This window comes from Phyllopteryx taeniolatus, chromosome 12 (genome assembly GCF_024500385.1).
Source record: "Phyllopteryx taeniolatus isolate TA_2022b chromosome 12, UOR_Ptae_1.2, whole genome shotgun sequence".
NCBI lineage: Eukaryota > Metazoa > Chordata > Actinopteri > Syngnathiformes > Syngnathidae > Phyllopteryx > Phyllopteryx taeniolatus.
The window spans coordinates 4,832,440-4,858,829 of record NC_084513.1 but is presented as its reverse complement, the minus strand read 5'-3'; the positions used below and the strand labels follow the sequence as shown (position 1 = coordinate 4,858,829).

At 43.1% G+C, this 26,390-nt stretch overlaps 1 protein-coding gene across 1 annotated transcript; it reads right to left on the bottom strand.

Moving 5' to 3' along the window:
* Positions 1-51: 51 nt before the first annotated feature.
* On the bottom strand, positions 52-26,246 carry LOC133487202 (interleukin-1 receptor type 1). The gene is made up of 13 exons (XM_061793404.1): positions 24,713-26,246; positions 23,712-23,807; positions 22,620-22,690; positions 16,719-16,941; positions 16,481-16,649; positions 12,700-12,874; positions 10,599-10,670; positions 9,819-9,945; positions 9,606-9,745; positions 9,272-9,415; positions 8,053-8,223; positions 6,101-6,304; positions 52-2,908 (listed from the first exon to the last, which is right to left on the bottom strand). The coding sequence occupies exons 1-13, from the start codon at positions 24,847-24,849 to the stop codon at positions 2,730-2,732; spliced, it is 1,908 nt and encodes a 635-aa protein (XP_061649388.1). The 5' UTR covers positions 24,850-26,246; the 3' UTR covers positions 52-2,729.
* Positions 26,247-26,390: the final 144 nt, after the last annotated feature.

Sequence of the window (26,390 nt, the reverse complement as noted above, 5' to 3'; positions counted from 1 at the left end):
ATGAACGGAATAGAGGATCGGACCCAAAAATGCACGACTCCAAAACAAATGGACAGTTTCAAAAAGAGACGTTTAATATACGGGCAGAAGTCGGTACACACGCAGGCAATTAAAAAAAAAAGGGAACAGTATCCAAAAACGTGAGGCAAAAAGGCGAGGTCGATAATCGGAACAGGGTCTAGTCTTACTGTGAGTCTGTGACGTGGAAACAAGGAATGCTGGAACGCGACGACAAGGTACAACGAAATGGCGACTAGAAAGAATGAGACACGAGGTTAAATGCCAGGGGTAATTAGGGTGAACGAGGCACAGGTGGTGAAGATGCTCTCAGGAGCAGTTGTGTACGAGACAGGGGGAAGACAACAAACGGAACACACAGCCATGACAAAAATCACCCAGTATAATTTCTTTACACTTAAATAATGACTTAAAAATACCAGCAATTCCACCGCCTTGTTTCCTTATTCAACATAAAATAAAAATTTGCTTGTGTTGCCTCATTTAAACTGGTATAACAGCTACTTTCTGTGAACCACGTTTCAGTCAGTACCAAAGCTCTAGATCATAGGTTGTAATGATGTTATTAAACAACATTTATTTATTACTCAGTGACCTGATATTGAAAAGAGAGCAAACTGGAGACAATGGTTTGATAGATTCACATTTTATCCTCACTAAGTTTCTAGTTCTACTTTTTTTGTGCCATATTTCTTTGACCAACTTTCTGTCCCTTGTAATTACAGGGATCAAAAACGCCTGATCTCCATAGGGGTCTGACTGATTCTGGAAAAGACCCCGCACATATCAGTCAGATTTGGAGATAATATTATTCATGGGTGGAGGAGAGGCCCTTCACATCTTAGCGGACGTTGGTTTCAGGAGAGGGGGGGGGGGGGGGGGAGGAAGATCTTGGTGTGGTGTGCGTTGGATTCCAATAATGACAATAGCCTTCATCCTGTCCATCACATCTAACAGGGCATTTTGGTTTGTAGAGAGTGAGTTTTGTGTTGGGCTTTGCTCCAATTGGGCAGGGAGGGGTGTGGGAGATTGAAAGTGCTGCCTCATATTATTCCTCATTCGTTCCTCCGATTTTTTTGGGTGACTCCATCTGCACCCCGTCAGGAAGCTGTAAATCCAGTGGCAGATGGCAGGCGAGATGCTGAGCGAGAGAAGCTTGGAGGAGAGGAGTTTGGGGATGACGGTGTTGAAAGCAGAGCTGAAGTCCATGAACAGGATCCTCGCGTAGGTCCCCGCGCTGTCGAGGTGTTCTAGGATGAAGTGCACTCCCATGTTGACTGTGTCATCCGCAGACCTGTTTGCTCGGTAGGCAAACTGCAGGGGGTCCAGCAGGGGACCTCTGATGCTCTAGAGGTGGTCCAGCACGAGGCATTCAAAGGACTTCATGACCACAGATGTCAGGGCGACAGGCCTGTAGTCATTCAGACCCGAGATTGCAGGTTTCTTGGGGACCGAGATGATGGTCGAGCATTTGAAACACGATGGTACTTCACACAGTTCCAGAGATCTATTGAAGATCTGAGTGAAGACTGGAGCGAGCTGGTCCGGCTCAAGTGGCTCAAATCTATTTGTAAGTCTGATGTCAATGTTTTGCATTGACTTGCGTCCTGTTTTCTTGCCCTTTGATGTTGCGACCGTATACAGCCGCTCTCTTGCGGTTGAAGCAGCACACAATGCAGGTCAGCCCGATTCCTCTGTAATCTGCTGGTGTTCTTCCCTCCCTTTTAGATGTTCCATATGTTTAGTTAATTCCAGGAAGAGCTGCTGGGTGATCTATTACCGTTTCCACAGTCCACATCCATCCTCTTTGTAGAGCTAAGTGGCTGTCTGTTAGCATGCTTCTGCTCACCATTTTGAGACATCGGTAGAGTGGTATCATTGCCCAACTGGCGAATCCACAGACACTTCAAGATGGTGGATTTTCATTTCCAGGACCGCCATCTTCTGTAGCAGTTTGTGATAGTCTTCAGTGGAAAAGGGAGGCATCTTGTTGCTGGTCTCGTTGTGAATAGAAGACTTGTGCTAATTAGCAAGCCACACTCACATAATGGTAAGGGGGTATCCAAAAATATTGGAATATGGCAAAAATTGACTATCTTCAAAAAAAAAAAAAAAACTAAACAAATAAATACAGTCCCACAGCTTTAAAAATATCCAGGAGTCGCTGGTTCTAATTTCTTTGGAAAAAGAAAAACAAGCTTATCAGCAAGAAAAATGTAAACAAGCGAAGCGAGCAGAAAAGCATCTGCATTGTACGAGAGCGTCTGCTACTGGGGGAAAAATGAAAAGCAACGAGGAGAATGTTTCCGATCGTGTTAACACTATGACAACAAAAAATATTGCGACAAATTGCCAATTTTAATTTGGAGCCTGTGAATGATCAAAGGCTGACTTGGAGCCAGTCAGTCACAAAGAGTCGAGTGACGCTATGAAGTCATGTAAGTATGCCATAACTCCTTTCAACTCTGCATCTCCGTGCTTTTCCAAATGTAAGTACCGTTCCAAGTTTAAACGCAATCTTACGCAAAAATATTTTAACACTCATGACGCCGTTTTTTATCACTAAAATATTTAAATCAAAGGGGAAAAAAATGGGGCTCCAGCACAACTGTTCATCTTTGCCCCCCAATTCAACGCCCTTGACTGTAGGGCACTATGTACTGTATTTGATAGGGAGTGATCCCCAACACAGCTTTTCTCAATGTGTGCATTCACAAAATGTGGTCTTGATGCAGTCTGGATTGTCTCGTGGCTGGCACGGCGGGCATGAGGCATCTGAGCTTCTTCCAGAAGACTCTGTTTGGCTTGTGTTTCCTCCACGTGAGCGCCCCCTGTCTCCTCTTGATGAAGCCCAGAGACTGCGGTAGGCGACTGTAATCCGGCGGACCGTCTGGGAGGAGAACCACAGAACAGGAAGTATAGCTCACTACAATGTAACAAATGACTTGGCTGCTTGGTACATTACAATTCACTCAAAGTCTAGTTGGTTGGTTGGTTAGTTAGTTCGTGAAGGATGTAGTATTGATGGTGGGTTCGGTCGCTCTCCAGTAGGTTAACTAGTTAGCTACTTTGCTAGCCATTTAGCTACTTATCTTGTTTATTAGTTAGTTAGTTGCAAAGTATTGCCAGCACTTTACATTTCACTGTTTATCCACAACTGTCCTGTTTTTTGCTTTAGTACTCCATATTCGCAAGTAAGTTATGTTTTTTAAAATATTTTATAGCTTAAAAAATGTGATACATACGACATATGTCACATATATATATCGTTTATCAAAAATAAACATTTCAAAATTGTCAAAATTTACTCTGAATTGTGTATTTCTACTTCTTACTGAATTCATATCAGAGCATTTAAATCAACATCAAATGTATTCAAATTGCAACTTGAAGAATCAAAATTTAAATGAATCACGAGGTTTTTATCAATACCCAGCCCTAGTTATGTTGTGGCGTTTGCATTTCCATTGTGTGTTAATGCCGTTGTGTTGTGGTTTTAATGTGTTGTGGCATTTGCATTTCCGTTGTGTGTTCATTTCAATGTGTTGCGGCGTTTTTCAATTGTTGTGACCTGTCTGGGCCGCCGTAGAAATCCCTCCCGTGATCTAATCCAAATTGTCGCTAGTCAGTCAATACGGTTTTCTAATGAGTGCTAGCATTAAGATGAAGCTTACACACACTGAGGGAGGGCCGAATTACATACGTCACACGCTTGCTCCAAACAACACAGGTGCGTTCAGCGTGCTTTTACAACACAGGAACATCCATACATACACTGCACCCTTCGGTATTATTAAATAATTGCTTTTCTTCGATTATAATGTTTTCATGATTGTGAGAAGCTAAAATCTAACTCACGGCTACATTTCTAGTAATCGCCAAGCCCACTTAGCTAGCTAGTTAGTAATTTAGTTCCCCAGCAGATGATCTACTTAATTCGCTAGTAGGTCTGTTAGTTAGTAAATATGTTAGTGACGTAGTATTCACATTAAATTCTACGCATGTAGGTATTGTAGCATCGGAGGAATCCCCAGCATGCCGAGTGGCCTTGTAACTAGCTGGAAAGTGTATAAATGCTGTGTTCTTGTTAGTTAGCATTATCCCCCCTAGTAGTATTGATAAACTTTGTGTGTCCATTTTTCCACTTTTCCTCGTTGTTGTTTATAGGTGTGTCCCGAGCCGATCTTTGAGATCGGCAATCGGTCCGATGTCAGCAAAAAAAAAACAAGGATCGGATCAGACTGGATCTAAAATCTTTGTTTTACCACTCTTATACAAGCAGTCAATTCCATGCTCTTCTATCCAGCAGCGGATGGCATGCAGAGCCCATGTGATCATAACAAGTTGCTAAGGTGCTAACATAGTCGCAAGGAGTAAAATTGAATGTTGCTTGCTTAAAGTCATTTATTGACACTCTCTGTAAAACTAACGGACATAACAGAAGAATTACACCTATTGAATGTTCAAATACATCACAGACTTAGTTTCTTTCTTCGTTTTTGATCACAAAAATCGCTAGCTCAAAGCTAACACACAATGAATGAAAAACACCATTGACGAGCTAACGAAAATTAGCATTGAACTCGAGGCACTAATATCGCTCAAAATAATGAATATTGGTACACAAACGCTATATAAACACAAACATGGGGCTCGAGACTGCAACTAAATTGGTCGCATATGCGACCATTTTTCAGCTTGGGCGGTTAAAGATTTCATTTTGTCGCATTTGTGCGAGTGCATGTTCTAATGGTTGAAAGTCGCCTTTTTTCTCCTCCTGTATGAGAGAGCGAGAGAGAGAGAGAGAGAGAAGAGAGAGAGAGAGAGAGAGAGAGACTTCTAACTGCGAAGTATAGCCACGGTCATGCTGTACCGCCTCAAAAAATGGTGGCACCAAAACGTGCTGGCGCGACCAACTGAAAAGGTTGCTTGCACCAGTGCTACTAGTGCAAAAGTTAGTGTAGAGGCAATATGACAATACTCTCATATATTCTTCAAACTCTGTGAAAAACAAGTTATAATAAAAATTTTCGATCGTGAAGTGTGTTTCTCATTGCATGCACCACACTGCCCGTCAGAGGTCAAGACGTACACAGTATTTACTTTGTTTTCCATTGGTTAATAATAATACGTCAGTTTTTCTCATGCCTATGCCTACTGTTGCTGATTATTGTTCTCTGTTTGAGTAATGTCACTTGATCAAGCCTTTTCTAACATTCCATACTACAAATCAGTAAATTATGTATGATTATTGCTGCAATTAGATCGGACCGATAACAGTGTCGGCCAAAACTCGAGGCTGCAATATAAGTATCGGATCGAAAGTGAAAATGCTGGATCACTTCTGCAGCTGAGTGACTAGTGTCTACTGTTGCTAAGTAAAGCTCTTCTCATCACAGCCACAGTGTCTTTTTCATATTTATGACGCACCACAGTATGTATGTATGCATATACAGTATGTATGTATGCATATACAGTATGTATGTACATATGTACAAACCAATGTTCGCAATGAAGTTGGGACGTTGTGTAAAACGTAATTAGAAACAGAATACAATATTTTCAAATCCTTTTCAACCTATGTTCAGTTGAATACACAACAAAGACAAGATATTTAATGTTCAAATTGATGACATTTTTTTTGCAAATATTCTCATTTAGAATTTGATGCCTGCAACACATTCCAAAAAAAGCTGGGACAGGGGCAACAAAAGACTGGGAAAGTGCATAAAAAAAAAAAGGCATCATTGTGTAGTTCTTCCCCATTCTTTTATTGATAAGATCATGGAGGGAATCAACGATGAAGCCAAGAAAGGAAAGGTGTGGTAACACAGTGATAAACATGCCGCTGTCCGGCTCTTTTACGTGTTGCAGGCATCAAATTCAAAATGAGTGGATATTTGCAAGAAAAAAACAAACAATAGAGTTTATTAGCTTGAACATTATCTTGACTTTGTAGTGTATTGAATATAGGTTGTAAAGGATTTGCAAAACATTGCATTCTGTTTTTATTTACATTTTACATAATGTCCCAACTTCATTGGAATTGGGTTTGTATTTAGTTAGTTAGTCTGTTCGTCACCTATTTCCAGAAGGATGACTGAAGGTGTGTTGTGCGTCAAAGCCTCATGCAGGCCCAGCTTCTGCTCGTAGCTCAGCTGTCGATCCTCATGGCTGAAGGGCCGCCACTCGCTTGCCTCCTTCTCCTCTTCCTCCTCCTTCTTCGCCAATATGATGATCAGCCGGCGGCATCTCTGCATGGTGGCTGCCATGGCGTCGTGTGTTGCTGCCATGTCAAGCACAGTCGGTTAGTTAGCGGGTTACTCCGTCAGTCGTTCTGGCTGCTGATTTGTTACATGATATTGTATATCCTTTAGCCAGCTAGTAGGTTGGTTAGTATTAGCGGCCATTTTTAAGTTGGTTAGCTTCATAGTATTGACTGTCATTAGTATCATTGACTGTTGTCAGTTAATTTGTTGAGTCTGTACATACTATATACGTACCGTCTATAGTATAGACAGTTAGTCAGTTCGTTTGTATCTAGTTGATACCAGCCTTATTTCAATGTATCGGGTACTAGTGAAGACTGCCAATACCAGCCACCAATACTTAAGGCAAAAACAAATAAAAATCTGACAATGGGTAAGTACTCCTCGGCAGTAATTGGCGCTATACTGCAGTGGTTTCACACATTGGTGAATCATCTTGTGCGTATGTGCAGCGTTTAACTCAGACTGCTGAGTGTTCTTCGGTTTGCAGTGGCAGTTCTAGACCGATTTTAGTGGGGTGGCTGAAATTTTTGCCAGAGAAGTCCAGTCAGAAAACAATACGGCTGGTACATTCGAACCATCCAAATCCATTTCGCCAATGGGGGGCACAAGCATTGTGTTACGGGGGCATTGGCCTCCTCTGGCCCCACCCTAGAACCGCCACTGTTAGGTTTGTTGTTTTGGAGCGCTCCTGTGGTCATTCTCCTATCAGGAAGTAAAATGTCTTACAGCACCGTTTTCTCTGTGAATTGCATCCTTCTCCATCCTCTCATATTCTGCCCATTTAGATGCAATATTTGTAAGTATATATTTATATTAATGCGTAGAGCATTATTAGTGTGTTGCTACCAAAATGTATTGTGTTTATTTGCTATATATTATGTGCTATACTCACCTGTTGCCTGATTTTTGGCACTCATATATATCTATATTTTGTAATATTTTGTGTTACAGTTTCACACTGGGATTCAGTAAAATGTCCAAAAACAATTTAGGGCTTCAACTGGATTTACTGAACTCTGGTTAACCTAAGCGCTGGTGAGACCAGAACAGTCATAAGGAAGGAAAGGTCTTCTTTGCTCACAATTGTCTGTCAAAGTATTAATTGAAATTGTATGTATCAAACGAACTATTGGTATCGTTACTCGGTATCAGTGAGTACTCAAGAATGAATACTCGTACTGGTATCAGTCTGAAAATCAGTGGTCCTGAAAAACCAATGAGATAACAAATGACCCAACTATTCATTAGTTGTCTAGTTATTTAGCTAACTCCCCAGGGAGTTACTTAGTCGGCTTGTTAGTTAGCTGTTTAACAAGCTAGTTATTCTAGTGTGCTAGTTAGTCAGTTAGTATTATTGGCTGCTGTTTATTTATTTTAGTTAATTACATGGACTACCGGCGGCACGGTGACCGACTGGTTAGAGCGTCAGCCTCACAGTTCTGAGGACACGGGTTCAATCCCAGGTCCCGCCTGTGTGGAGTTTGCATGTTCTCCCCGTGCCTGCGTGGGTTTTCTCTGGGCACTCCGGTTTCCTCCCACATCCCAAAAACATGCATTAATTGGAGACTCTAAATTGCCCGTAGGCATGACTGTAAGTGCGAATGGTTGTTTGTTTGTATGTGCCCTGCGATTGGCTGGCAACCAGTTGAGGGTGTACCCCGCCTCCTGCCCGATGACAGCTGGGATAGGCTCCAGCATGCCCGCGACCCTAGTGAGGAGAAGCGGCTCAGAAAATGGATGGATGGATGGATACATGGACTACCTTCTCCCGGGCTGTCGTCTCGGCCCGTGATGAAGAGGCGGTAGCCATGACGCTCCTCCAGCCGGCTGGGCAGCAGCTGCAGGGCGAAGTCAGATGCGACACTCGGGCTCGTCTCAGAGCCCGCAGCGTGCACCACGCTCACCAAGGCGTCGTACGGGACCCAGTCTGCATCTGCACACACGGTAACACGGAGCCACTGATTGGAATTGCTTTGTTAGTATCTTCTATTTATGTTGTTGTGATTTATTTGAAATAATTAGTCGGTAAGTAAATTAGCTAGTTTGCTAACTACCTAATTTATGGCAGTCACTGTTGGTATCGGTTATTCAAATTAGTATTATTTTTACAGTATTATAGATTGGAGTTAGCTAGATAGTTTGCATTGAAGTCGGTTTGGTATTGTAATCTTAAAAAACATTTCCTTTGTTGCGTCATTCGTTAGTTAGGGTTGGTTGGTTAATTATTTAATTAGTTAGGCTTATAGTATTATTGATTCTAATTAGTTTTCTTAGTATATTTTGTTGTTATTGAATTAAAAATAATTACTCGGTAAGTAAATTAGTTGACTAGATAGCTAGCTAGCTAGCGAGCTATGGAGTATTGATGTCAGAAATGTATCCATCCATGCATTTTCTACACAGCATATACTCACGGGGGTCGCGGGCGTGCTGGAGCCTATCCCAGCTATCTTGGGGCGAGAGGCGGGGTACACCCTGAACAGGTCGCCAGCCAATCGCAGGGCACATATAAACAAACAACCATTCACTCACATTCATACCTACGGGCAATTTAGAGTCTTCAATTAACCTACCATGCATGCTTTTGGGATGTGGGAGGAAATCGGAGTAACCGGAGAAAACCCAAGCAGGCACGGGGAGAACATGCAAACTCCACACAGGCGGGGCTGGGATTTGAACCCCGGTCCTCAGAACTGTGAGGCAGATGTGCTAACCAGTCGTCTACCGTGCCGCCAAGAAATGTATTAGTTATTCAAATAATTAGTTTCTGTTATCTACACAGTATAGGTCAAGTGTGAGCCTTTTTAGCTACATTTTGTTTTACTGGTAGTTATTCGGTTAGTACAGAGAGTGAAGTTACCACCAATCAGCAGCGCTACTGTATAATTATTAACATATCTTTTGTCCGATCATGCACCTGCAGAACAGACTGCATTGCCAGCCATGCTAACAATAACTAACGCTGTTTCACAATGTGTCACCTTGTGGCATCACAAAATAGCCACGCAGCTTTCTGTACGCCAACACTACTTCCGCCTTGAAGAAGACCAACAGGAACACCAGAAGAAGAAGAAGCGACGTGGCCAAGCCCACAGCCACGCCAGCGTGGAACCAGCTGTGATTGGCTGGAGATAGACAGAGACAGGAAGTAGCACATATTTGGAGGCGCTGTGTAAGCCAAAGAACGACACTGCAAAAAGTCAATAACCAAGATGCAACATTTCAAATCAAGGCAAAATATGCTTGTTCTTTGTCGGCCGAGGTATTTCCTCTTCCCAGGCAGTTTTTGTGTATATATTTTTTTCAGTGTGTTACCTTCTCTGAGTTGCACAAGGCAGTCTTTCACCACAAGAGGGCTCTGGACCCGACAGCGAATGGACACGTTGAGGAAGCGAGGTAGAACTCTAGAGATAGTCAGTGTAGACTCGCCGAACATGCGGTCTTGGTTTGCAGTGCTACGGGGAAAGAGCAGAACGTGGCCAATCTGTGTATGCACGCGGCTTCGATAGCGACGAGCGACAAGCTCACATGTGGAAGGACTCCTGGAGCTCCGGGTCATCGTCGGCAAAACTGCCGTTCACAACCCAGAACATGAACGTCTCTTCATCCTGGCTGAAGCCCATGAAGGCCAAGCACTTCAGCTCCACCCGCGCACCTGACACCACATCAATGTGCCTTACTTACTAGTTAGTACAGTGATGCCTTGAGATACGAGTGACCCCACTCACAAGTTTTTGAGGTACGAGCTGTCAGTTGGCATATTTTTTGTTTTGAGTTACGACCCTGATTTCAAGTAAGGTGTGCGCTTCCACCTCCCACATCCCCAAAACATGCATTAATTGGAGACTCTAAATTGCCCGTAGGTGTGACTGTGAGTGTGAATGGTTGTTTGTTTGTATGTGCCCTGCGAATTTCAATCCACTAAATCATTTAGGATTGCATCGTTCTAAATGAACAATATCATCCTTGAATCGAATCATCAACAGCAAATCATGATACAAATTGAATCGCTGTTAAAAAAAATCGTTACACCCCATTTGTTAGTATTATTGACTACCATTATTTTTCTCGTCAGTTGGTCAGCTACATAATTTTGAATGTGGTTCGTTAGTTAGTACCATTATTTTTCTTTGCTAGCTGTTTATCTACATAGTGTTGAATGTTGTTAGTTAGTTGGAAGAGAATAACATTGGCTAATGAGTCACACGCTGCTTGACCACAACATCACATGTCGCGGCCTGTTCAGTTCAACATCCATTACAGCATTATAAATCCTGGGGTGCGTACGTGTGTCTTTGCTGAACTCACCCATATCCACGGCGAGCGTCTGTTCTTGTTGCTGGATCACCTCCGGCTCACTAAGAACTGTCTGTGCCAACACTGAGTACAAATGTGGGTAATATGCAAATCCCAAATATTCAAAACAGTTGTATGATGTACAGTATATACCAGCAAACACATGCCTATTCTTGGCAACCTCACCTAATTGTGTTGTTTTTCTGTGGAACCTAGCTAACAAATTTTTTTTGTTAATTTTCTGGAATACGCTAAGATGTTACAAGATGGTGCCAATGCTCTGGCTAAATAAGAAATTGATGTCAGGGAAGTATGTTGAGGTGATACAGCTCGACTGAGAGACGGAGATCTTTATATGGTTGGGAGGAGCTAGGTTTAGCCGCGATTGTGACATGTTTTCCATGAGGTTAATTAAAATAGATTTATTCATGTTTTATTTATTTTTCATTCATTAGTTTTTTTTCTAGAAGGCACAGCAATAACCTCCATTTTAGAGAAAGAAGCCTGTGAAGAGCATGGGCAAGGTGTTTAATTGCTCCTGAAAGACACCAAATCCATCAGAGCTGCAGGACAAGAACTGGAGAGGGAACTTACAGAGGTTAACAAATCAGCTCTGCTTGGAAAGTTCAAGTCCTGGATTTACCAACATGCCATCCTCCCACGTATTCTGTTGGCCCTACTTGTGTACAAAAATGTTTATGTCCATAGTCGATGGCCTAGAAAGAAAGATCTGTCGGTACCTCTGCAGGTGGCTTTGGCTCCCCAGAGGTCTGAGCAGCATTGCGCTGTATGGACCGAAGAACAAACTTTTCCTCCCATTTAGCAGCATGAAGGAGGAGTTCATGGTCACTCGTGCTAGAGAGGTACTGCAGCACAGAAAGTCCACAGAAACCAAGGTGTTAGGAGCTGGAATTGAGTTGAGGACAGAGAGGAAGTGGCCTGCAACACGGCAGAGTCCCGTCTTCAGCATAGGGGGCTCCTGGGTCAGGTGTAATCTGGAAGGGCAGGTCTAGAGAGTACTCCATCGACCCTTCCAGCTATGAAAAGCTGCAGGGGTAGAGCCTGGCATCAGGTGGTCCAACAAGAAGTCAGAGCAAGTGCGGAGGAAGAACATGCTACCTCGGCAGTGGAAATGAAACAACAAGGGGCTTTGACACAATGGGATCAGGCACTGGACCTCAGGATATCTTGGTCCTACTTGTGGTGTGCTGAACCTCAGCAGATCAAGTTTCTCGTGCAATCCATATATGACGTGCTTCCGACTCCATCGACCCTTCACTGCTGGGGCATAGCTGAAACTCCTCTGTGCTCCCTGTGTCCTGGAAGGGCCACGTTTGAGCACATCCTCTGCTGTTGCCCAAAAGCACTGGGAGATGGGTGCTACCATTGGTGCCACAACCAGGTTCTGAAGACAGTCGCTATTTGTTCAGCCCACTGCCAGAGCCAGAAAACAGCAGCGACTAACCAAGCAATTCATCTCCTTTATCAAGGCTGGAGAGAGGCCCTAGGTACACCAAAGGGCAGTGACTGGTCTCTTGGCAACAGCCAAGGACTGGTAGTTGATGGTTGATTTGGGGAAGCAGGTCCAGTTCCCAGAGCCCATTACAAGAACATCTCTGAGACCACACATGGTCCTCCGGTCAGCAGGAAGAACACGTGTGGAGTGTGCGACAGCACAGGGCGGCACTCCCCGTTGGCAAATAGTGGGTGGCATGGCGCAGAGGGTAAGAGTACCAGTGGGGCGCTGGTTTGGATCCCCGAGCGTGTCGTCGTTGTGTCCCTGGGCAAGACACTTAGCCCACATAATTAATTGTTAGTTATCAAAACATTGCATTATATTAATATATTAATACATTTATAAACGTTTAAAATATAGAAATGTGTTAACTGAAACTATTTGACATATTTTACTTACACTCTTTTTTTTTTTTTTTTTTTTTTACACATCATTCACAAATGACTTGGCCCATCTGTCTGTTTTTGTTTTTTTAAAGTGTGATTGTTTTTTCTGTAAAATATAGCAACCCTATAGCAGGTTCACTGTATACCACTGCAAATTATAAGCACAGATAATAAACATGGCATTTAATTATGGTGCCAAATTGATGCTCACTGTCGCTGATGTGCAGCTGGATGCTACGTGCTGACGTGTACATTCTGCCTTCGAGGCTGACGTTCACCAGGCAGGTGTAGGTGCCGGCGTCGTCCTGCGTGGCCTTGCGCAGCCTCATGAGGCCGCTGTCGTGCACGCTGATGGGCGCGCCTTCGCGCTCCACTGGGTGGCAGTCCTGCACAGACACACAGTAGCTATTTTGCTAAAGCTAGTTTAACTTAGCAACATGAAATTTGGTAGGCATATCTATCATGAGTAAACCCACAAAAGTCTCAAGAGGCCATGCCGGAACACACACAGTCAGCCATTTCGATTTGAGGCCACCATTTTAGACTCATTTTCATCATTCTTTGAAGTTCTAGAAAATTCAGTCCCCAAAGCCAGTTTCATTAAGCAACATGAAATTTGGTAGGCATATTTATCAGTAGTGTGTGAGGTCGAGAAGTTCCGACTAGATATAGTCAGACTCGCCTTCACACACGGCTTGGGCTCTGGTACCAGTCCTCTCGAGAGGAGTTGGACTCTCTTCCTCTGGAGTTGCCCACGGTGAGAGGCGCCGAGCAGGTGTGGGTATACTTATTGCCCCCCTGTTTCGGCGCCTGGACGTCGGGGTTCACCCCGGTTGACGAGAGGGTCGCCTCCCTCCGCCTTCGGGTGGGGGGGACGGGTCCTGACTGTTCTTTGTGCCTATGCACCAAACAGCATTTCAGTGTACCCACCCTTTTTGGAGTCCTTGGAGCGGGTGCTGGAGAGCTCCATCCTTCTCCTGGGGGACTTCAATGCTCAAGTGGGCAATGACAGTGAGACCTGGAAGGGCATGATTAGGAGGAACGGCCTTCCCGATCAGAACCCGAGCGGTGTTCTGTTATTGGACTTCTGTGCTCACCACGGAGTGTCCATAACGAACACCATGTTGAAGTATAAGGGTGTCCACATGTGCACTTGGCACCAGGACACTCTAGGTCGCAATTCGATGATCGACTTTGTGGTCGTGTCATCGGACGTGCGGCCGCATGTCTCGGACACTCAGGTGAATAGAGGGGCGGACCTGTCAACTGATCACCACTTGGTGGTGAGTTGGCTCCGATGGTGGGGGAAGATGCCGGTCTGACATGGCAGGCCCAAACGTATTGTGAGGGTCTGCTGGGAACGTATGGCAGAATCCCCTGTCAGAAGAAGTTTCAACTCCCACGTCGGACAGAACTTTGCTCATGTTCCGGAGGAGGTGGGGGACATCGAGTCCGAGTGGAGCATGTTCCGCGCCTCCATTGCTGAGGTGGCCGACCGGAGATGTGGCCGTAAGGTGGTCGGTGCCTGTCGTGTCGGCAATCCCCGAACCCGTTGGTGGACACCAACGGTGAGGGATGCCGTCAAGCTGAAGAAGGAGTCCTATTGGGCCTTTTTGGCCTCTGGGACTCCTGAGGCAGCTGATGGGTACCGGCTGGCCAAGCGGAATGCAGCTTTGGTGGTCACTGAAGCAAAAACTCGGGTATGGGAGACGTTCGGTGAGGCCATGGAGAAATACTTCTGGACGGCTTCTAGGAAATTCTGGTCTACCATCCGGCGTCTCAGGAGGGGGAAGCGGTGCACCACCAACTGTGTGTATAGTGGGGATGGGGCGCTGCTGACCTCGACTCGGGACGTTGTGAGACGTTGGGAGAATACTTCGAAGACCTCCTCAATTCCACTGACACGCCTTCCCATGAGGAAGCAGAGTCTGGGTTGTATAAGGCGGCTCGCCTATCTCTGGGGCTGAGGTCACCGAGGTGGTTAAAAAGCTCTTCGGTGGCAAGGCCCCGGGGGTGGATGAGATTCTCCCGGAGTTCCTAAAGGTTCTGGATGTTGTGGGGCTGTCCTGGTTGACATGCCTCAGCAACATTGTGGACAGTGCGTCTGGATTGGCAGACTGGGGTGGTGGTCCCCCTTTTTAGGAAGGGGGACCGGAGGCTGTGTTCCAACTACAGGGGATCAAACTCCTCAGCCTCCCTGGTAAGGTCTATTCAGGGGTGCTTGAGAGGAGGGTCCGGCGGGAAGTCAAATCTCAGATTCAGGAGGAGCAGTGTGGTTTTCGTCCTGGCCGTGGAACAGTGGACCAGCTCTACACACTCTGCAGGGTCCTCGAGGGTGAATGGGACTTCGCCCAACCAGTCTACATGTGTTTTGTTGACTTGGAGAAGGCGTTCGACCATGTCCCTTGGGGAGTCCTGTGGGGGATCCTTCGGGAGTATGGGGTACCGAACCCCCTGATACGGGCTGTTCGGTCCCTGTACGAGTCAGAGTTTGGTCCGCATACCCTCGTTTCCAGTGAGGGTTGGACTCCGTCAAGGCTGCCCTTTGTCACCGATTCTGTTCATAACTTTTATGGACAGAATTTCTAGACGCAGCTGAGGCGTCGAGGGGGTCCAGTTTGGTGGCCTCAGTATTGCATCTCTGCTTTTTGCAGATGATGTGGTTCTGTTTGCTTCATCAACTCTCACTGCAGCGGTTCGCAGCCGAGTGTGAAGCGGCTGGGATGAGAATCTGCACCTCCAAATATGAGACCATGGTCCTCAGTCGTAAAAGGGTGGCGTGCCCTCTCCAGGTCGGGGAGGAGCTCCTGCCCCAAGTGGAGAATTCCTTTGAAGCTGCCATTTTATTGTCATTATGTCCACTTTCTAAGGTCCTTCCAAGGCAAACTACTCTACTACTTTTTTTTATGTCCGATTGCTAGCAAATTTGTAGCATGTATACCAGACAGATGAACTACATTCAATTGGGAAATATGAGAATTTTCATCATTGCATGTGGGTGAAACATAGTGACAATAAGTGAAAATTTATATTATATATATCCATCCATCCATCCATTTTCTGAGACGCTTCTCCTCGCTAGGGCCGCGGGCGTGCTGGAGCCTATCCCAGCTGTCATCGGGCAGGAGGCGGGGTACACCCTCAACTGGTTGCCAGCCAATCGCAGGGCACATACAAACAAACAACCATTCGCACTCACAGTCACACCTACGGGCAATTTAGAGTCTCCAATTAATGCATGTTTTTGGGATCTGAGAGGAAACCGGAGTGCCCGGAGAAAACCCACGCAGGCACGGGGAGAACATGCAAACTCCACACAGGCGGGGCCGGGGATTGAACCCGGGTCCTCAGAACTGTGAGGCTGACGCTCTAACGAGTCGGCCACCGTGCTGCATATATATATATATATATATATATATATATATATATATATATATATATATATATATATATATATATATATATATATATATATATATATATATATATATATATATATATATATATATATATATATATATATATATATATATATATATATATATATATATATATATATATATATATATATATTCTTTTTTTTTACTTTTTTTTTTCATTCTGTCCCTGATGCAGGTTTTACTTAGCAGCACGGAATTTGGTAGGCATGAGTAGACCCACAAAAAAGTTTCAAGAAGCCATGCCATAAAAGACACTGGAAGTCTTGCTTTGAAGCTGCCATTTTATGGTCATTTTGTCCAATTTCCAAGGTCCTTCAAAAGTAAGCTACTATATATATATATATATATATATATATATATATATATATTTGTTTTTTTGGTACCAAGCTTGAACATCATATACTAGATATATGGTACTGCTTAATAGAGAAAGTTGTGAGTTTTCATCGTCGTATGTGGGGGAGGAGCATGGCTTCAAAGTTCGCAATGAAAAATTCGCAATGAAACACCACGAATAGGTCAAGCCTTTTTGAGCCAAGTAAGCCACCATACCTTCAGCCATCGTACGTTACTCATGTTGTTGAGTCGTAAGACATGGTCCAGCTTGCAGGGAAGGCTTTGGGTGACCCCCAGGGGGACCCTCCTCACTTCGGCCACGGGAGGACAAAGTCCAGTGGACACCGACACTCTAAAGTCCATCTTGACGGTTCCGCTTTGCACCCTGCACAACACACAAACACACAACTCAAGACTCCATCACATATCAAGACGCTCAAATGTGTTTCCATACACGGCACTCTCGCAGCTGTAGGTGCCATTATGGGATGTCTGCATGGGCAGGAAGCACAGAAACCCATCCCTGACTTCCACACCCGGGGGCAGAGAAACCTTTGCCCCCGCCGACGAGCCCTCTCGGCTCCACGTGACATTGCCATGTGCGCCGGTGATGGGACACTTCAGCAGCAGGAGGTGGCCCGCACTGACATGGTAGATGTCGGGGGGCCCCTTATGGCCTGCAAACGAAGCATGGAAATATACTTGAGTCTATGACTGGAAAGAGAAAGATTATTATATAATACAGTACATTACTTGTGTTTTGTATAGCCTAATGGTCGAGAAGTACAAACCAAATGACTTCCCATTTTGAATTTGATGCCTGCAACATGTTCCATATAAGCTGGGACAGTGGCAACAAAGGACTGGGAAAGTTGAGAAATGCTAAAAAAACCAAAAACAAACCCTGTTTGGCACATTCCACAGGTAAACAGGTTAATTGGAAACAGGTGAGTGTCATTAGTGGGTATAAAAGGAGCATCCCCAAAGGCTCAGTTGTTGAAAAGCAAGGATGGGGTGAGGTTTAATACTTTGTGAACAATTATGTGAGCAACTAGTAAACACACAATTGCATAATTTAAGGATTTCATAATCTACGGTCTATAATATAGTCAAACGATTCAGAGACTCTAGAGAAATCTCTGCACGCAAGGCAGACAACCAACACTGAATACCCATGACCCTTTGATCCCTCAGGCAGCACTGCATTCAAAACTGCCAACATTGTCTAAAGGATATTGCTATTGCCAAATTCCTGTCAAGGGTGACAAGTGCCAACGGTTTTGTGTAAAAGCGTTGCGCGAGGCGTTAAAAACAACTCTGTATAGGGCGTCGGGCGAGGCGCTAACAGCTGTGTATAAAGTGTATATAGAATTGCATTATTTGTTTGTTTTGTGCTTGTAGAGTAGTATGCATGTTTCTGGAAAGTAAAATTGTAAATAAGCTGGTATACTGTTGTATTAATTCCTGTTGGATGTGACAGAGGAGAATAGCGGTTTATTGGTATGAAGGTTTAAGTTGGAGGATAAGGAGTTGTGAATCATACGATTAAGGTAGAAAAGAAGGAGTTGCGGTTTACAGAATTCATTCATTCATTCATCTTCCATTCCGCTTATCCTCACTGAGGTCGCGGGCGTGCTGCAGAACTGTGAGGCAGATGTGCTAACCAGTCTTCCACCGTGCTGCGGTTTACAGACTAAAAGACAAAATAATACAGTATATTATATTATAGTATCGTATGGTATAGTATCGTATGATATATGTTCATATAGTGAAATAGAGAAAGTGATAGTAGCATGTGCTGTGCCAAATTTTAGCTCATTATCTCTTCTGTTGGAGTAATAATTACAATTTAAAGAGCCCCGTGCGTTTATTGTAAATCATAAAACATAAAATATTAAGACAAAAACTTAATTTAACTGCTAATTAGGCCAGATTATAAATACTTGGTACCCAAGACATCAAATTTATCGGCTTGTTTATAATCATTACTTTATCTATACGAAGCATTAGTCAATAAAAAAGAGTTGAGTGAGTAATTAGGTGAGCAGTATTAGGTAATGTTAGTCCATTAAAAACATAACCTAAATAAGACTATTATAAATTTTAAATGTCAGGCTTGATAACGATAATACAAGTGGTGACTAGGTAATTGGCTACAAAGTGAATGGAAAACATAGCTCAAGACAGTGGCGCATTAATCCCATTGTCCTGAGACTCCAGGCATAAAAACCCATTTTTGGTTAGAGCGACCTTTTAATAATAAAAACGGTGAAGAGCTCTGTAAAAGTAAACAATTGATAAACCTAAAATTGTGGAAAATAAAGTTTTTTTTTTTTAACCTGCGAGAAGCAAGACAGGCGTTTCCTGAAACAAATTGGGACTGGCTACTTTATCAGCTATGGACAGTGGAATATTTAGCTCCACCCTTGGTGTATCTCTGCCACAATCTGCACGACTTAGCCACTATACTAATAGCACTGGCTTTGGGCAGTCCTGAATGCCAGGCATCCAACAGAGCTGATAGGAGCTCAAACAATCCACGACTTTGCATATCGGTGGTCCCCAGAAGAGTCCAGCGGGAAACAGGCAAATTTGGGCATCTGGAAAGAGAAGGCGACGTCGAGGAGCTAAGATTTAATTATCAGTAAATAAAAGAGCAAAGCCAGGTGTAACAGCCAGAAGAATTCTTGTGTACATAAAAACTAGGGCGGATCGAGAACCCAAGTTTCCTAGTTCGGTCTCCAGTTCTGCCACTGACATCACACCGAGACGTGGGTGTATCGATTTTGGCGATGAAACGGGGGCATTCCAAAGGCAATTTGTTATTTACAAATTGCTCCAGAATTGGTTGGCATTATTGGAAAAGACTGCCAATTTCCTTTTCTTGAGCAAAAAATACATAAAATCAACTTGTTAGTGAAATATGGATCATTAATCACCCATACTTCCTTAAAGTTACACATCAAGCAAGAATGGGAAAGAATTCCACCTGCACAGCTTCAACAATGAGTGTCCTCAGTTCCCAAACGCTTATTGAGTGAAAGGAAAGGTGATGTCACACAGTGGCAAATATGCTGCCATCCCAGCTTTCTGGGAATGTGTTGCAGGCATCAAGTTCAAAATGAGTGAATATTTGCAAAAAAACAAGTTAATCAGTTTGAACATTAAACATCTGTCTTTTCTAGAGTTTTCAACTGAACATAGGTTGAAAAGGATTTGCAAATCATCGCATTCTGGTTTTATTTAGGTTTTACACAACGTCCCAACTTAATTGGAATTGGGTCCATGAGTGATCAACGAATCAGATTTGATTATTGACTCTTTCATCCATCGATCCATTTTCTGTACCGCTTCTCCTCACAAGGATCGCGGGCGTGCTGGAGCCTATCCCAGCTACCTTCGGGCGAGAGGCAGGGTACACCCTGAACTGGTCGCCAGCCAATCGCAGGGCACATATAAACAAACAACCATTTGCACTCACATGCACACCTAAGGGGAATTTAGAGTCTTCAATTAACCTACCCTGCATGTTTTTGGGATGTGGGAGGAAACGGAGCACCCGGAGAAAACCCACACAGGCACGGGGGGAACATGCAAACTCCACACAGGCGGTGTGAGAAATAAAAATGATCTTCCGGAAAACAACTTGGGTGTTGTTCAGCTTTTCACCGTGAGATGGCAATGCCGATCCTCTATTTGCTGAATCTAAAAGGTTATGTATGGGATAATGTGCGTATTTGCATTTAATTTTATATGGAACAGAAAAAAACAGTGGTGCTGGTGTGTGTCTCTGTGTTTAATATTCTTATTTGTAATAAAGCAACAACACGTGCTTGTTTAGTGCAGTGGAATCTCGATAAAACAGATATCGGAGAAAACAAACCGTCAGAACCGAACAATGTCTCCAAAAAATAGTTTCCATATGTTACGTAAACTATCATTGACAAAGTCTGTTAGTTCTATAATTGGCCTCTGTTGTTTACTGGCGCTGTGGCGCAATGCAGGCATAGAATAGGACTGACGTATTTCCGGGTCACAGATATGCAATATGACTAGCTCCAGTTCCAAAAGACGTGCCTCACGTCCCTACGTGGCGGTCATGTTGAATGTGGGGCATTGACAGCCATGGTGATGATGGTTATATCTATTGTATATTGTGCATAGAACGCTGCACAGAGAGAGCGGCGTGGCTGCGGTGTTAACTCTGAGGAGTGGAAAAACACAAGTCTCTGGAGTCTGGAACATGCTATTTTTTGTACAGTATAAACGTTTTGTTTTGTCAAGCCATTCACCTTTGGCAACAGATTTGGAACAAGGAAGCGCACAAATTCCTTGCGGCTCATGAAAGCGACTCGCCGATGAGGAGTACTGTACTTCAACAATGTGACCATGACCAAGCACACTGATGTGGTAAATTTGAATAAAATGTGAAACATTTTTAAGCTTTTTTTTAAGTCATTTACAATAACTTTGCACTGTACTGGGCATTTTAGGCCACGAAAAAAAAACCTACAAAACATTCATTTTTGCCACAAGAAAATGTGCTTCAATGTAACAGACAAGCGGCTATATCGGACGACCACGCCTCTAATTAGTCAATTTTATTGAGATTCCGCTGTAGTACCAAGTAATGAGTTAATGGCACTTACCAACAACAACATATTGTTGATTAAATATTTTGCATATGCTTATCGACTTGTCAATCCCTCGTTTCGCCTACACAATAAAAACCAAAGTGTTTCCACACATGGGGTGACGCTTTCCCCCCCAAAATCCACCAAAATTGGCCTTGGAGCAGGAGACGACATCATACAATGCAGAATTTTGTTTTTCCATTTACAAAACACAGGACAAGCTCCTGCCCGCGGGGGACGCGGACAAGCGTTGCACACTCATTCAAAATGGCGGCACCCATTAACACCACATGGACATAAAGGTAAACAATTGCGGAATATTTTGTGGGGTTTTTTTTGTATTTTTTGTTTGTTTGTTTTTAAGAAAATGCGGCACCGCAACAGTTGCAGCTCTCATCAGAATAAAGTAAGTAAACAGAATGTTCATTTTGATTCAAATGCAAAAATTCTGATTCGGCGTTCGTTATTTTTTGGGGGCTTGAGAATTGACTCAATTTACGAATAACTTGTTCATAGCGCGAGTAAATTTGTATGTGAATTTTGTACATCTGAATTTTAATTTGGTAAATTTCAACAAATGACTGTGTAAACTTAACCTCCTTGCGAGAGTTAATAGATGCTTTGAGGGTTAAACAAGTGAGGTGCTACGAGCACCTCAACTGACCTCATTTAGGTGACACACTTCCTGGAACACTGACCCACGAAACAACAGTTACTGTAAATACTTGTCTTTCAACAAAGGACGAAACCCACAGACCTTGTTCCCTCCACCAAGAGGTTTATAGCGTCATTTGTTGTTGTGCAATTTTTTTTATGGGACTGTATGTTCCCGTTAGCCCTTTATAGGCTGAGGGCACATAGTTGGTCACTTAAAATTGAGCCAAAATGGTCAGGTCACTGTAATAATCATGTGATTTCTTACAGCCAATCAGCACAGCAAGGTAATCTTAACAAAGAACATTTTCCATATAATGAAAGTATAGTGGAATAAAAAAAGTTGTTCAGTTGTTCACAAGCAAGGACGGAGCGAGTTTCATCACTTTGTCAACAACAGCGTTGGCAAATAGTCCAACAGTTTAAGAACATTTCTCAACATACAAAGCCCAATTCCATTAAAGTTGGGACGTTGTATAAAATGTAAATAAAAACAATACAATGATTTGCAAATCCTTTTCAACCTATGGTCAATTGAAAACTCTACAAAGACAAGATACTGTATTTCATGTTGAAACGCCGCCGGCAACTTAAGTTGCACATCAAGCAAGAAGGAGAAATTCCACCCACAAAGCTTCAGTCCTCAGTCCCCAAACGCTTATTGAGTGTTGTTCAAAGGCAAGGTGATGTAACATAGTGGTAAACTTGCCCCTGTCCCAGTTTTTGGGGAACGTGGTGCAGGCATCAAATTCAAAATGAGTGAATATTTGCAAAATAACCTAGAACGTTTATCAGTTTGAGCATTAAATATCTTGTCTTCCATTGAATATAGGTTGAAATGCTTTACAAATCATTGTATTCTGTCTTTATTGACATTTCACACAACATCCCAGGTTCATTGGAACAGGGGTTTATGAAAGTTCAAATATTCTATTGTGTTTGGGAGGACTGTAATCCTGCTCATTGAAGAAAACAAGGAACAACCTGGCATTTTCGAAGTAAACACTTTACCGTATGACATAAGTGTGGATAATGTAAATAATAGGGACAAATGTCAGCGTACTCACCACGTGTGACGGCCGCAGAGAGCAATACAGCGAGCACACACACCCAAGCCATTCCTGCTTCCCACACGCCACTTGAAGAAACACAATCAATGGGGGAAGTGAGAAGTGCTGACAACAATAAGCAGGAAGGCAACACACACATGCACAAAACCCCAGTACACACAGGAATTGATTGACAGAGAGCGACACACAATATACAGTATGTATAGCTTTGCGTCACACAGTATAACACTGCTGACTATTTTTGTTGCTCACATTCACATCTACAGTATATGTGCCCTGCGACTGACTGGCGACCAGTTCAGGGCGAAGTCCGCCGTTCGCCCGAAGTCAGCTGGGATAGGCTCCAGCGCCCCGCCACCCTAACCAGGATAAGCGGTCTTGAGAATGGACGGATGGAATGGTATTCGTAATTGCTCGTTAACCGAGCAAAAATATATTTTATCCTTATACTTTTTGTTTTCCGATAGAATTGTCAGTAGAATACTCGATTACTAATTGCAGCACTACTGGATGCAAACTCTTATTTTTGACATGTCTGTTTAACGTCACTTCTGAAATAAAGAAAAAGAGAAAAAATTCATAGAATAACTGAAAACCTACTATCAATTGGCTTTGAAGGTGCAACAACTTTGATCAGCCCTCTAGTTTTCTTATAAAAGTTCAATGCACTTGTTTATCACATTTGTTTTGAGACATAAATTCGAGGTTTAAAATCTATGAAATATATAAATGCAGTATACAATATACAGTATTCATATGAACAAAATATAAATATTATATCTCTTCATATATATTTGGATTTTGTTGGCAAAATGAGTCAAAAGGACTCGAAGCTCAACGTGTCGGACTTGCGACTTGACGGCAAAGACTTGACTTTTGTTCACATTCACATCTCATTCATTTTTGATGTAAACGTGCCATTGACATGAGCAAATAGGGTACTGATTCCATATATCGACGTGAATTTTTCACATATAATGCTGCTGCCTTTTGCTGACATTCACATCTGATATCATTGATTATTTATACAAAATGCCATCAAAACTATTGAACCGATGCTAGTTGAGGTATTCTTATGACTAAACTTACCCTTGAGACGTTGCTGCAGCTTCTGCTCGCCTGTTACCTGCACATCCTGTTTTCACATCGTGACATTCTACTTTTTTCCTCCAACGACCTTCCACCCTGAGAAAAGAAAGAAGAAACAAAACACGCACACACCACAAAAGTTAAAGAAACCAGACTGGCAAACCTCATTTTGGTCTTGTATGCAAGCTACCTGATATACAGTATATACTGTGTATGTGTGTGTGTATACACACACACTCCTGGTTACCTCATTATCTGCAAAAGCAAATCACGTGTGTCAACTTCCGTGATTCTACTCAAATCTGTACCAAAATTTCAAATTGTTACCAAACCCCTTTTTACAGTAGCTTGAACAATAGTTGAACGAACTACACTGCCGTGACAAAGTATTGCCCCCCTTCTCAAAATCTCAAAATCTTATATTTTTGCATAGTTTGCCCACTTTAATGTTTAAGATCATCAAATAAATGTAAAAATCTGACAATTACAGGATAACCCAAGTAAACTTAAAATGCTGTTTTTAAATGGTGATTTCATTTATTCATCCAGCCATCCATCCATCCATTTCTTTTACCGCTTGTCCTCACTAGGGTCACGGGCTGCCGGAGCCTATCTTAGCCATCTTCGGGCGAGAGGTGGGGTACACCCTGAACCGGTCGCCAGCCAATCGCAGGGCACATAGAAACAAACAACCATTCACACTCACATTCACACCGACGGGCAATTTAGAGTCTTCAATCAACCTACCACGCCTGCTTTTGGGATGTGGGAGGAAACCGTAGTGACTGGAGAAAACCCACGCCGGCACAGGGAGAACATGCAAAGTCCACACAGGCGGGGCCGGGATTTGAACCCCGGTCTCCAGAACTGTGAGGCAGATGTGCTAACCAGTCGCCCACTCTGTCGGCTTTCATTTATTCAGGGGGTTTTGGCCTTGAAACTCTTCCATGGATGCCATTTTTGCCCAGTCTCTTTCTTACTGTTGTGTCCTGAACACTGACCTTAACCGAAGCGAGAGAGGCCTGCAGTCCTGAGTTCCTTTGGGAATTCCTGCATGTGTCATTGCTGTTGTCTTGGGGTAATCTTTGTCGACCGGCCGCTCCTGGGAAGGTTCACCACTGTTCCATGTTTTCTCCATGTGAGGATAATGGCTCTACCTATGGTTCGCTGGAATCCTAAAGCTTTAGAAATGGCCAGTCTGATAGATGCCAACTGTTCTGGAATTTCTTTGAATCGTGTCATTTTGTTGCAGCTTTTTTAGCTTTTGTCGGACTTGATTTTGTCGGGACAGATTCTGTCTAAGTGATTTCTTGATTGAACAAGTCTGGAGGTAATCAGGCTTGGGTGTGATCAGTGAAAATTAACCCAAAATTGTGATTAGCCACAATTAACTCATGACTTAACCCTCTATCCATCCATCCATTTTCTGAGCCGCTTCTCCTCACTAGGGTCGCCGGCGTGCTGGAGCTTATCCCAGCTATCATCGGGCAGGAGGCGGGGTACACCTTGAACTGGTTGCCAGCCAATCGCAGGGCACATACAAACAATCAACCATTCGCACTACGGGCAATTTAGAGTCACCAATTAATGCATGTTTTTGGGATGCGGGAGGAAAGCGGAGTGCCCGGAGAAAACCCACGCAGACACGGGGAGAACATGCAAACTCCACAAAGTCCTCAGAACTGTGAGGCTGACGCTCTAACCAGTCGGCCACCGTGCCGCCTTATGATTTAACAAAGCGGGTAATTACTTTTTCACACCGGGCCAGGTAACTTAATTTTTTCTTCTTCTCAATGAAATCACCATTTAAAACAGAATTTTACGTTGGGTTGTATTTGTCTGGTCACTGATGGTGTCGTGGTACATTCGCCTAACTTTGGTGGGGGCAGCGTGGGTTCAGTTCCCACTCAGTGACACTGTGAATGTGAGTGTGAATGGTTGTCCGTGTCTATATGTGCCCTGCGACTGACTGGCGACCAGTTCAGGGTGTAGTCCGCCTTTCGCCCGAAGTCAGCAGGGATAGGCCCCAGCGTCCCGCGACCCTAACCAGGATAAGCGGTGTTGAAAATGGATGGTTGGATGGATGATGCAAAAATATAAGAAGTTGAGCCAAACGGGGGATAATACTTTTTCACGGCATTATATTATCCTTGACTTCTGAATTCAAAAATAGCTATCCATCAATTTGTTGTATACTGTGTCTGTAATATAACATTATGAAGAACCAATTGAACATTTATCCATTCCATTTATTCACAACCCTAGTGAGGTTAAGCGGTAAAGAAAATGGATGGATGGAATTCCATTCAAATATGAAAGACAAAATGACACTTCAAAAAATATGTTTGGCAAAATATAAAGCGTTATTTTATTATAAAGGTGTTCATTTAGTTTCACTCTGGGGACTAAAATAAGTAAACATTAAAAATTACATTTAAAAGAATGTATTAAAATTACATTAAAATTCTATTTAAATTATATTAAAATAAGGTGCTAAAAAGGTATAACACATAAAAACTACATTAAAAATGGTTAAAAACTTAAAATTACATTTCTATTACACTAACCTAAACAAATTATTAAAAATGTCATTAAGAATACTGTCAAATTGTGCTTAAATGAAAATTCAATGACATAAAAATCTTAATTGTATGAAAAATAAAATGGCGTCTTCAAAGA

Coding starts and splice junctions, on each gene's coding strand:
- LOC133487202 (XM_061793404.1), bottom strand. CDS start 24,849: ATGGAGAAAACATGGAACAGTGGTGAACCTTCCCAGGAGCGGCCGGTC. Junction 9,946..10,598: donor GACGCTCGCCGTGGATATGG/GTGAGTTCAGCA, acceptor ATGTGGTGTCAG/GTGCGCGGGTGGAGCTGAAG. Junction 9,746..9,818: donor CTCCAGGAGTCCTTCCACAT/GTGAGCTTGTCG, acceptor CTTTCCCCGTAG/CACTGCAAACCAAGACCGCA.